Genomic DNA, 13324 nt, shown 5'->3' on the forward strand with positions numbered 1-13324 from the left:
TGCTGGTACTAGTTTTACATCTACCATGTGTTTGCACTTATTATTTTCATAAATCTTATTGTTGGACAATGAGATCGTATGGGAACAGGAAAGTAACAATTCTCTAAGTATCCACAGTCCAGCATTGGTTCAGCACAGGGATGTGCCAACACAATTCAGCAGCAAGGCATAAATATTTTGACATGGTTAGCTCATCACCAACAGTGCAAAATCGACACTTCTATGTGAGAGTGCAAATGAGCTCAGAGGAGAAGTGTAAGACAAATGCACACTGAACTGACTTCATTCCCCTCGTAACATTAAGTAAGATGCACTAGATAGTATGCAACAACCCATTAAGCAAATGTAGCAGGCCAGAGACCATTGAACACTACTAATAAAGGGGACTGATTCAGTCATTATGAATGACATCTCACTGCAAAGCCTCTCCTCAGTTCAATATAAATACCCTGACTATCTAGCTTACAGGCAGTCAATCAGTAGGATTGATATATTCCATGTCCTTCGCACTCGGTTCTCATATTACTGTATTGTAACGTCTTGCGTAAGATTGTCTCAGTATTGTCACACTGTGTCAGTCATACTCTCACTGTCTGGCATAATGACAGCAGTTCTGTAACCATGTGTAACAGGCTCCACACTCCAGGACCGCAGCTGCCACCGATGGATCATCCATAGGTCTACCACCACCGATCCAGTTCAGGGCACAAGCTGCTCTGATATTTCAGTTTTGTGTGGATCAGAGGGCCTACCTAACTGGCAGGCTAAGTTCAGCATACATTACAATATCAGATTTCATGTCATCCGACACCATAGTCCATTTGATGCTAAAATGTGGGCAGTGACCAGTAAGGGACTGGACACTCTCAAGGCAGTGTATAAGGCAGTTACACATGTGCTGTGGTCACGCCTTCTTTGCAGCAATCTGCCACACAGGAAGTGCCTACCGACTAGGGTGCGGGCAATCTGCCACATCGCAAGTTGCCAGCCGATGCTTCGGCTGATACAGCAACCTCCGGCAGCCCTGAGTCTGCCACTGATGACAGCAGGTTCATTTACAGTCTATATAGCAACTGGCCACCACAGTGACAGAGTAATAATTAACCTTGATTTATTGGTGTCCAACAATGCCCCTCAGCTCCTCTTGTCACATATCCTGACAAAACAGGAGAAGTTCCAGCCAAGGAGTGGCTGATCCCTACATTATGATTGTCTATTTCTCTCTGAAAAACTGTTTTATTGTTCCAGTAGTGGAAAATATGAAAAACGTACATGATTTACACAACAAATTACTAGGAACTCCTTGTAATGGTGTGATGTTGCAAGACCGTTTCTTGTTTTTGAACTGTCACTATGCTGTGACATTTTCCATAAAAATTGATCAACTCACTTTGAAAGAAAACAACTGAAGAGTTCATTACACAACTGACACTTGTCATATTTTTCTTTTGTTTTTGTAGCATCAACGCATCCTCGTAGCCGTGCTCAGGACTCACCTTTTGCTCTAATCAAATGTAGCAGAAGCTGCCCCTGTCCTGAGTTATTGCAATTCAAAGGAAATGTGGTTTTACAAAAACAACTCTTGTCATACACGATTCTGACAAAAACAGCCTCTGAAAATTGGCAAGGGTTGTTTTTGTATAATGATTGGTGACATGTAACCTGAACATTTTGTGTTGCCATCTTAGTAATGAGTTCTGAAGATAATGTCCTAAAAAAAGCAGTGAAACAGAAGAAGCTGTTGGGCAAGGCTTATGTAAGCCAAGCTGGTAGCGGTGTTCCTGCTAAATGTGTGGGAGATGACTCCCTTTACACACTCCTTCCATTCTTTCCTTTCCTTCTCACATAAATTTTTCTCTAAGGAAACTGTCCGAGAACTGATGTCTTTCCCCATCAGCAGCAGGTCAAAAAGATTGTAATGCTTTCACTAGGCAACAGTTGAACGTAGGAACAAAATTTCTCAGGCTTCTGCTCAATGGAGTAAAAACTATTCAAGACCTCCATTTGACTGGTCCTATAACAGTTGATAATGTGAAACAATGTATGTGGGACGAAGTAGTGCTTAGAGACGAAGCAAGTGGTGAGTATAGTACAAGTTCATTGTCTGCTACCCCTTTTGTACAAGACATATCCTTTTATTATAAAGTCTGAGTGATTACTGATGCCACTGTGTAGAGAGGCATTTATGGTTGTCCATGCTACATCTTGAGGTCGTTGTGCGCCCTACAACACTACTCATCATCATCATCATCATCATCTTGAGGTCGTGTATGCACTGTACAGCAGTGACTGGTTTCGAACAACAGTTCTCCAGAGGATAGGAGAAGAAAGCACAATAACAGACCTCATGCAGTCACTCGGCCACTCAAACACAACACTGAACAACAAATAGCCTTATTTAAACTATGAGCATATCGTTACTCACTAAATAAAAATTCGGCTGAAATGTATCTCCCTGACACTAATAAAATACATGCATTTTTCTGAACGAGCATAAAATCAATGTGACCTAAAAACTCTGCTGGAAAATGTTCAGTTCTTTTAATACATCATTTGGATATCCTAGATCAGACACTTGTTCTACCTATGACTCATTAGAAAAGTGGATAACTGCTGTTGGTGCTAGTGAGAAAATTGGATTGAAAGCATAAAAAGAAATACAGTTAAGAAAAGCAGAAACCTTTTATGAATCAGAAAGACAGTTTGAGCAGATTGCTCGACAGGGATTAGTGACAGTTGTACCTCTGGATTACAGGTGAAACCTACCTCCATCCCAGATAACAACTAATGCCATATTTTATGTGAGGTAACTATAGCATCATGTTTTTGGTGTTCATGACCTTTCCACTGACAAAGCCATAACGTTTACTTAACAGGGAGGAGTTGCCACATGAGGACAGAAAGAAGTGACCTGTTTACAGTTTCATTCCTTGGAAAAAAGCAGCATTTGGAAAGACATTTAAATTTTATTTCGAGTGGAAGCATTGGTCAGAATAAAAATTTTGTCACGATGTACTTTTTGTACATGTTGGTGCACTGCCTGCAAATGCTCAACAGAATAATCTAGCTGCTCCCCCTGAGTTGTCATTCTCTTTTGACCAAGTATCAGCATCTCTACTTTGTCTCATGTACAAACAGAATCACGTCATTGAAGTTTCCGATGACTGGAACACAGTCATTGGTTCTTCTTAACAACATCCTACACCTTTCAGAATCTGCAATATAGACCAGTTATTGACATTCAGTGTGAAAAAAGCTAGTGATCGCTACTGTAAGTCATCTGCAAACAAAACAGTGAAATTGAAAGGATTAAGACTGTATAAACTAGAGGCATCCAAAAGTTACATTTTTATGCTGGACTGGGCCTTGTCATACAGTTCCAATCTGAAACAAACTGGCATTTCACATGAGTTGACTTTTCAGTCAGCCTTATGATGTAATCAAGATGAAGAAATAAAAAACGGAATACTTCAAGGCTGATTTTCCTTTAAGATGCATGAAACTTGGATACAACAGAATCTGGCAACAGTAGTACAGAGGTCCAGTGAAAGTTCGATTTGTTCAATTCTATGTACCCTCAATGTAACGTAATCTTTCGTTTTGTGATACATGAGCACATCACGACATTCCTAATGTATAGTTACTGCAGCTACCGTAGTATTCCTTCTTACTGCCACTTAAACTTTCAGACAAGAACAGCGTTTGTCACTGAGGACTATAATGTGACAAAATTTTCCTTTTCGCTAGGCTACACATTAACTTAGGACAATAGCATAGGAATGTTTTAGATATACCTAGAAAGCAATAAAAACATGTAATTGATAACAAGATTGTGTACAATGATTTAGAAAGTTTTATTGCTCTCCTGAAAAACGTAATTTTTTTTACAAAGACTACTTTAATCATGAACTCTTCAATTGGATGTAGCTGAGTTAAGAACCTATTCAATAGTTTTCCTGTAATTGATTGAAAATAGTAACATACAGTTTTCACAGCATGTTAACTACTGTGTGGCTATGGATTTCACTATCACTATCTGAGATGATACAGCTCATGAGACGGTTTGTGTATACAAGGAACATTCAGAAAGTAAGTGTACTGTGACCATAACAGGCTGTGGATTTTGTTTTTTGAGTGTTGGCAACACTCACTGGTAGAGATGGATCCCCCGGCTATAACAAGCATCGCAGTGCTGTGGTAGTTTGTAAACTCACATTGTAGTGTCCTGTTGCATGAAAGATGTTGGTTAGAAATCCTGCCAAGTGCGAGCCATGTGCAGTGATCTGCTTCCTACTCATGGAAGGGAGGACACCTAACAAAATTTTTTTCTTATTCAAAACTGTTTATGGAAAAGGTTTGTTTAAGTGGTGTAGCGAGTTTAGTGGAGACAGAACAAATTCTCTTGATGAACACAGGAGTTGACAAAGACTGCCAACTGACAGTGGATGAAATTTCTGCAATGATTCCACATCTCTCCAGAACTGTCTTATGCAAGGCACTCACATAATGTCTGGGATAGCAGAAATTGTGTGCTAGATGAGTCCCAAAACAACTGCCAAAGCAGCACACAAAAAATCAGGTCAACAGAGCCCTCGAGTTTCTTGAGCAACTTGAATTAGAAGATGAGGATTTTCTTAACTCTACTATGTCTGGAGATAAAATGTGGGTAGCTCATTACATGCCTGCGACAAGAAGACGGTCATCACAGTCGCATCACATCAATTCCCTATCTGCAAAAAAAAGTCATGGCCTCAGTGTTTTGCGAGCAAAAAGGCATCATTTTGGTTGAATTTCTGCCTCAAGGGGAGACCATCATTGCACAACAATATTCTGAGACCCTACAAAATCTCAAAAAGAGCATTCAAAACAAAAGGAGGGGAATGCTGATGAGAGGAGAGTGCTTGCTGCATGACAACAACCATCCTAACACAACTTTCGCCACCAAGGCACTCTTGGACTCATTTGGTATTGCTCTGAATTGGCACTTTCACATCATTACCTTGTCACTTCCCTGAGGGCACACAAGTGGAATTAAATTTTCAACTGACGAGCAGATGCAGTAAGAGATTCTTAAGTGGGGTAAGGAGCTGTCAGGAGAGTTCTTAAAGAAGGTCATAAAGAAGCTTGTGCCATGGCTCACCACATGCATTGAACAAGATGGCAAAAAATAGTCAACAAGTGTAGCAACAATACCCTGTAATCTTTTTTGAAATACAACTTTTCTTAAAAAAAAATGAAAATACAGTACACTTACTTTCTGAACATGCCTTGTAGATAAGCGGTAATCAAAAAGTTTCCATTCAAGGGCTAAACTAACACCTCACCTACATGTCAGTACTTATACCGGTACACCCACATCAAAGTTATGCTAGGATGTCTATCTGCTGCTGCAGCACCCTCAAATGGAAACTTCTTGATCAGCCCTTGTAATTTATTACTGCTGCACCATACTGGTCATCTGGCCATAGATACTTAGTGCTGCCCTTGCAAAACCAGGCTGGGTCACTAGTAAAATTGTAAAAGACTATAGAAGGTTCTAATAATGAACACTTATGTACACAGATAAATAAAGCTATTGGAAATTTGGTTAAAAATTAATTGAAACTGTCAGATCGTATATCATTTATAAGGAATTCACAGGACTTTGAAAGATCAGAAATATGCAGTTAGTTTAAAGAGTATCTAAAAAAAACTGTACATGCAGGAATTTTTCAAATAAACAGAGCAGACCATGGCCCATGACCTATTTTTTTTTTTTTTTTTTTTAAATAGTCTTCTGTGATTTTACAGCCTAAAATTTGGCATTTGGACTGTTGATAGATACTCTCCATTTCTAGCATAAATAAAAATATTACAGTTTGCTAGGTTTCCTAGTGAGGAAACAATTCACTATTTCCTTCAGTAATCAAAGAAATTTATATATTGTCGCAGAAAGACATAGAACCCAGTGATTAGCCAGTCTAACCCACAAATAATGACTGCTAAATGGGAATTAGAAGTTCTGTTCTTGGAGTGAATAAACAGTCAATTATGAATCTGGAGACAAGTTACTATTTCTGAATGATGTGGGGTTAGTCTATGTGTGGTGAAAAAGGTGTTTAGTCTTAGATGAGTTACATTTCGCTTGGTAGTGATTTGATTTTGGGAAAGTGTGAGCAACTTGGTTGAGTGCAGAAAAGTACAGCCATACTGTTAAAACATCTTGGGAACATAAGTCACAAGTGAGCAGTGTATTACATTTTACTTGCACCGTTGTCTTTAAAATTTCTTCAGTGTTATTTTGCTTGGCAAAAGAAAATTACACATGGCAGGAATGTTGCAGAACAGCAGGCTAGCTCTGTTGACAGTGCTTCTAATAACACTCCAAGAAAAACAAAACAATATCAATGCATTTCCACATTCAAATCAAGTACACAGAACGAAAAACTGTGTTTGCAGTGAGTTATATGCAGCATGCACAATACTGATGTATGGCTCGATGAGGTGGAGCTGAGAAGAAATTAGGGTAAGGCTAGTTGGTTTTGCATCTTTTTCAGCTGGCAGAGACAACAGTAACTAATTAAGTGCAATGTACTGAAAGTTACCATGTTTCGCCTAGTTTTAGTGTGGGACATTCGATTATCTGAGTGTTCTGAGTGTGGACTGTGGAAGCACAAGCAAACAATGTCCAGGAAAAAATTCTCTCTCTCTCTCTCTCTCTCTCTCTCTCTCTCTCTCTCTCTCTCTCTCTCTCTCTCTCTCTCTCTGTTGCAAGTGGTAATGGCAGTACTGTGTCATTTCTATCAGAAACGGCACATTATTTTCAGACAATTTGATGAACTATTGATGCTGAGATACCTCAGCGCGCATGTGGAGATGTATGTCAAAAGAAGCAAGCATGGGGTTGTAAGTGAGGGGACACAACGAAGCTGGAAGTCTTCATCTGAGCACTGTTGAGCCAGTCCGTATAGGAGTACTAGTAAAGTAGTATGTTGCACATATGCCAGCTGCTCTACAATCTTTCACAAACCATTTTACAAAAATTATTTTATAAATTTATTGATAAATTGATAAATTATTTGATAAAAACTCTTAGTCAGCTTCATGGTGAATTGACTATTTTTTCCATGAATGATTATAATTGTTGTGATATCCTGAAATGATGTTAAGTCCCTCCATGAAATTTGAGTAGTATGCACTGAGAAACAGGAGTCACTATGGGTTTATATTGGGTGTGTGTTAGTCATACATTGCAGTTACAATATATGTTATAGGAAGGAGCTTACGGGCATTCATCACCAAGATTATCAGCGCATATGTTACAAAAATGTAGGTATGTATGTACGTACATTATGTGATCAAAAGTATCAGGACAACCCCAAAAACATACATTTTTCATATTAGGTACATTGTGCTGCCACCTTATGCCAGTTACTCCATACCAGTGACCTCAGTAGTCATTAGCATCGTGAGAGAGCAGAATGGAGCATTCCGCAGAACTCATGGACTTCGAACGTGGTCAGATGACTGGATGTCACTTGTGTCATACGTCTGTATGGGAGATATCCACACTCCTAAATGTCCCTAGGTCCACTGTTTCCAATGTGATAGTGAAATGGAAACGTGAAGAGACACGTACAGCACAAAAGCATATAGGCTGACCTTGTCTGTTGACGGACAGAGACTGCTGACAGTTGAAGAGGGTTGTAATGTGTAATAGGAAGGCATCTATCCAGATCATCACACAGGAATTTCAAATTGCATCGGGATCCAGAACAAGTACTATGACAGTTAGGCGAGAGGTGAGAAAACTTGGATTTCATGGATGAGCAGCTGCTCGTAAGCTACACATAATGCCGATAAACAGCAAACGACGCCTCGCTTGATGTAATGAACATAAACGTTGTATGATTGAACAGTGGGAAAATGTTGTGTGGAGTGACGAATCATGGTACACAATGTGGCGATCCGATAGCAGGGTGTGGGTATGGCGAATGCCTGGTGAATGTCATCTGATGGTGTGGTCGTGTTTTTGTGGAGGGGGCTTGCACCCCTTGTTGTTTTGCATGGCACTATCACAGCAAAGGCCTGTATTGATGTTGTAAGAACATTCTTGCTTCCCACTGTTGAAGAGCAATTTGGGGATGGCAATTGCATCTTCCAACACAATTGAGCACCGGTTCATAATGCACAGCCTCTGGCAGAGTGGTTACACGACAATAACATCCCTGTAATGGACTGGCATGCACAGAGACCTGACCTGAATCCTACAGAACACCTTTGGGATGTTTTGAAATGCCGACTTCATGCCAGGCCTCACTGACTGACATCAATACCTCTCCCCAGAGCAGCACTCCCTGAAGAATGGGCTGCCATTCCCCAAGAAACCTTCCAGCACCTGTACGAACATATGCCTGCGACAGAAGAAGCTGTCATCAAGGCTAAAGGTGGGTCAACACCATATTGAATTCCAGCATTGCTGGTGGAGGGTACCACAAACTTGTAAGTCATTTTCAGCCAGGTCTCCGGATACTTTTGATCACATAGTGTATGTCCCACCTCTCCTCCTAAACCAATGGACCAATTTCAATCAAACATGGTTCACATGTCACTTACTGTCTGTGAAGAATCACTATGGTGTAATAACCATTTACCTACCAAAGGAGAGGGAGTGAAAAAGAATGGTAGACCATGATGTGCGAATACCCAGACTTTATTCATCCTATATTTGAGAATGAGAACACTTCATGATTTGCAACAAAGTTTACAAACAATTTCAAACCTTTACCAAACTTTTTCTCACTGAAAACCCTCACAAAATGATGGATGGGTATTACCACTGTTCATGCAGTAAAATATCCACAGCCGATAAGACATTTTCATTTATTACTTCTTTAGAACTAACCATATTCATGACACATTTTGCAGACCGTACTTACATATACCTTTGAATATATCTGCAAAATTATATCATTTTTTAACACACATTTCAGGGGCTATGACCTCATAAACACCGGTATGCCTGATAGACTGCCATACCATGCATGATGCTTTGATTTACTTCTATGCTACTAATTCTATGTGCAACACATCTTGCATACAGTATCTACATATCCCACTGAATGTACCTACAGAGTTGTATCATTCTATGGCACATAGTTCAGGACACATGATCTCACAAACATTGAGCTGCATCAAAATGTAATTATAGGGCAAATGTGCTAGAGATAAAGGTGAGATATGTGTCCAAATATGTGTGAAATATATTCAATATATGTGAAACATATGTAAAATGTGTATGTGGTCAAGGCTGCAGATAAAGAAATCATTCCTAAACCTCAGGGTCGATTTCAACCAAACTTGGTACATATATTACTTGCCACCTGGATAGAAATACCATGGGCTTAAGAGCCAGCAACTTCCTACTGTGGTGGGGGCTATACAGTGGAGACAGAATGGGGAGAGGAAATGATGAACAGACAGAGAGGGGGAAGGAGGACACAGGCATGGATATAGGGAAGAAGGAGATGGGAGGATACAAGGGCAGAGGAAAACAGTCAGAGAAAGGGAAGAGGAGGGGGGCGAGCCGAAGTTTTAAATTTCATGTTCAAGATATCATTCACACAGGAGTATCATACAAACATACTGTCATCTGACCATCGGACAGACTCCCGTATGGACAATATAGTAACAAGCAAATAAAACACGAAGTCTAGATGGAATCCCAGTTCGATTTTACAAAGAGTACTCTATGGCATTGGCCCCTTACCTAGCTTGCATTTAATGTGAATCTCTTGCACAAAGCCCCGAGTGACTGGAATAAAAGTGCAGGTGACTCCAGTATATAAGAAAGGTAAAAGAGCGGACCCGCAAAATTACAAACCAATATCCCTTACTTCTGTTTCCTGCAGAAACCTTGAACATATTCACTGTTTGGATATAATATACTTTCTTGTGACTGGGAAGCTTATGTTCATGAATCAGCATGGTTTTATAAATCATCACTTGTGCAAAACTCAGCTTGCCCTTTTCTCACATGATATACTGAGAACTATGGATGATGGGCAATAGGCGACAGATTCCATATTTCTGGAAATCGTTTGACATGGTGCCCCATTGCAGGCTGTTAATGAAGGTACGAGCATATGGTATAAGTTCACAGATATGTCAGAGGCTTGTGGCAAGTGTTCATCACAGACAAGGATATCATCCCAAGGAAGTGTGATAAGACCACTGTTGTTCTGTATAAACATAAATCTGTGACAATCTGTGGTTGTTTGCCAATGATGCCATGGTGTATGGTAAGGTGTCAAAGTTGAGTGACCGCAGGAAGACACAAGATGACTTAGACAAAATTTCCAGTTGGTGAGATGAATGGCAGCTAGCCCTATATGTGGAAAAAGGTAAGTTAATGCAGATAAGTAGGAAGAACAAACCTATAATGTTCAGATACAGTATTACTAGTGTCCTGCTTGACACAGTCAAGTTGTTTAAATATCTAGGCATAATGTTGTGAAGCGATATGAAGTGGAATTAACATATGAGAACTGTGGTAGTGAAGGTGAATGGTTGATTTTGGTTTATTAGGAGAATTTTAGGAAAGAGTGGTTTACCTGTAAATGAGACCGCATATAGGACACTGGTGCGACCTATTCTTGAGTACTGCTCGAGTGTTTGGGTTCTATACCAAGTCGGATTGAAGGAAGATATTGAAGCAATTCAGAGGTGAGCTGCGAGATTTGTTACTGGTAGGATCGAACAACAATAAGTGTTACAGAGATGCTTTGGGAACTCAAATAGGAATCCCTGGAGGGAAGGCGATGTTCTCTCCCAGAAACACTATTGAGAAAACTTAAAAGAGAACAGCACTTGGAGCTGGCTGTCGAACTATTCTACTGCCACCAACATACACAGTGCGTAAGGGACACAAAGATGAGATATGAGTAATTAGGGCTCACATAGAAGCATACAGACAATCGTTTTTTCATCACTCTATTTGCAAGTGGAACAGGAAAGGAAATGACAAGTAGTGGTACAGGGTACCTTCTGTCATGCACAGTACAGTGGCTTGCAGAGTATCTATGTAGATGTAGAGGAACAGATGGAAAGAAGAAGGAAAGAGGAGGAGGTGGGTAGAGGGAGGGGGTGGGAAGAGATAGAGGCAGAAAGAAGAGATGGCCTCAGAAGGGAGAGGAGGAGATGGACAGACAGAGGTGAGAGGAGAAGATGAATAGAGAGATGGAGGAGGAAGAGATGGACAGAGAGAGCGGGGCTGGAGATGGGCATAGAGAGGAAGAGATGGACAGAGAGAGCGGGGCTGGAGATGGACATAGAGGGGAGGAGATGGACACAGAGAGATGGGAGGAGGAGACGGATGGAGAGACAGGGAGTGGTAGATGGAAAGAGACAAGGGGAGGAGATGAACAGAGAGGAGGGTGAAGGAGATGGACTAATAGAACTGGAACAAATACATACCCAGGAAACATGGGGTACTCAGCTAGTACATATATAAATGAGCTCCACTAACCTGGTCATCAGAAGAATCCTCCTCCTCCCCCTCCTCCTCTTCTTCTTCTTCCTCCTCCTCAGACTCACTCTCTGATATTATGTTAAATTGAGCCTCTGCACCTTGTGAAAATGATATCTGCAGCAAGAAAACTCATATTAACTTTAAAGCAAATGGATACCAAAACTTCAAATGATTAACATCAAAGTTTTTGTATATATCTTCGCCATTAAAAAATTGTCAATCAGAACAGTATTACTTGTTGAAAGTCACCTCGATTACAAATTGGACAACTTAAAACTTTAGTAAGTATGGTAATGTTCTTAACATTCATTTTGGTCTACCAAAAAATACACAAATGCGCTCCACTGACCTGGCCACGAGTAGCATGACTTTCTTCCCCTTCATCATCAGAATCATTCCCCGCTGGCATGTACATGTCAATATCAGTGTCCTCATCAACTGAGCTCAACTGTAGAAGAATTCTCAAATAAATTTCAAGGCAAGCAGATGTGAAAATTTCAAGTGTAAAAAATCAAATCAGGTATACATACCTCAAAAATTCTGGACAAGTCCATAAGTTCCTTATATTCATAAACTTGTGTCACGTAGAAGTCAATACCTTTGTATATGTCACGCCTCCTCAAAAACTGCAGAAAAATATCTTAGATTAATTTGTGCACAATTTACTAGACATCATTTTTAAGACACACTGAAGGTGATTGCTTACCGCTATTTGACCTTTGCGAGTGTCAGTAGAAGGAACTCTTGAGCTCAGGTCCGTCTCATCATATGAGTCATCCTGAAAATATTTCATGAAATGTAGTAGTTAAGTCTATCACAATATTTTGGCCAAATTGCATACTACGCTAATTTCATATGTGAATAGCATTCTACTTTCATTAGCTCTGTAATCCTGGAGATGGGGAACGTGGCCTTCTGCACAACCCCGTGGTCACAGTTCACCACATTACACAATGTTGTCTGCTCTGGACACTATCTTGTAGAGATCTGTAACATTGGATTATTGTCTCTACCAGATCAGAATATTACTTCTAGATGGAGAATGAGAGGACACTGCAGAATGCTTGTCTACCAAATGAGACACAACGAGCTTGTAAGGTGAATGTCACCAAGATACAAGCTACAAGGCAAGTCCCTTACAGTCACTGAAAATTCCTGGCAGTAGTGATGTTCAGAACTGAAGGACATAGATGACAGGCAGTAGTTATGAAGAGAGTGAGGTTGGATTGCAGTCTGCCTGCCATATTACTGAATCTACATACAAACCAAGCAGTAAAGGAAACTAAGGAAGTATTTGGAAAAGTAATAAATAAAAAGAAATAAAAAGTCTGAAGCTTGGTAACAACATTGTAATTCTATCAGAGATGGCAAAGGACTTAAAAATACGTCAGCAAGTGATGATTGAAGAAATTTTTGTGTCAAGAAGAAATCTACAGATGCCAGTGACTGAATGTTGACCCCTGTTTTGGCTGTACCAGAGGTGGAGGTCTTCCTACATGTCAGTCAGGGGATTTCAAGGTGGTGTAAAGTAGCTCAAGTAAAGTGACAACTGGAAATTTAGATGGCTGAAGGTGTTTTGATTCAACATTTTATACTGAACAGCCAGAGTCCCACAATCACCTGTATAAAGATGGACTTACGGAGACTTTTCAAATTTTATTCCATGCTTGAACACATTCCCCCCCCCCCCCTCCCCCTACATTTTTATCTGTGTTTTATTAGACAGAATTTTTTTCTCTTCTTCAATAGGATTTGAAGATTTTGTATAATCAGTCAACACTGGTCAGTTAATGTAAAAATATAATTTATGGAAAG

The 13324-nt window shown here is 40.0% G+C and overlaps 1 protein-coding gene across 1 annotated transcript in view; it reads right to left on the reverse strand.

Moving 5' to 3' along the window:
- LOC124722620 overlaps positions 1-13324 on the reverse strand; it is a 237750-nt gene that overhangs the window by 33669 nt on the left and 190757 nt on the right. Inside the window, exons 8-11 of the mRNA XM_047247755.1 lie at positions 12216-12287; positions 12040-12135; positions 11859-11957; positions 11507-11623 (exon numbers count right to left, since the gene is read on the reverse strand). Coding sequence (XP_047103711.1) covers positions 11507-11623; positions 11859-11957; positions 12040-12135; positions 12216-12287 — 384 coding nt within the window. The remainder of the gene's footprint in view (positions 1-11506; positions 11624-11858; positions 11958-12039; positions 12136-12215; positions 12288-13324) is intronic.

This window comes from Schistocerca piceifrons, chromosome X (genome assembly GCF_021461385.2).
Source record: "Schistocerca piceifrons isolate TAMUIC-IGC-003096 chromosome X, iqSchPice1.1, whole genome shotgun sequence".
NCBI classification, from domain to species: Eukaryota; Metazoa; Arthropoda; class Insecta; order Orthoptera; family Acrididae; genus Schistocerca; species Schistocerca piceifrons.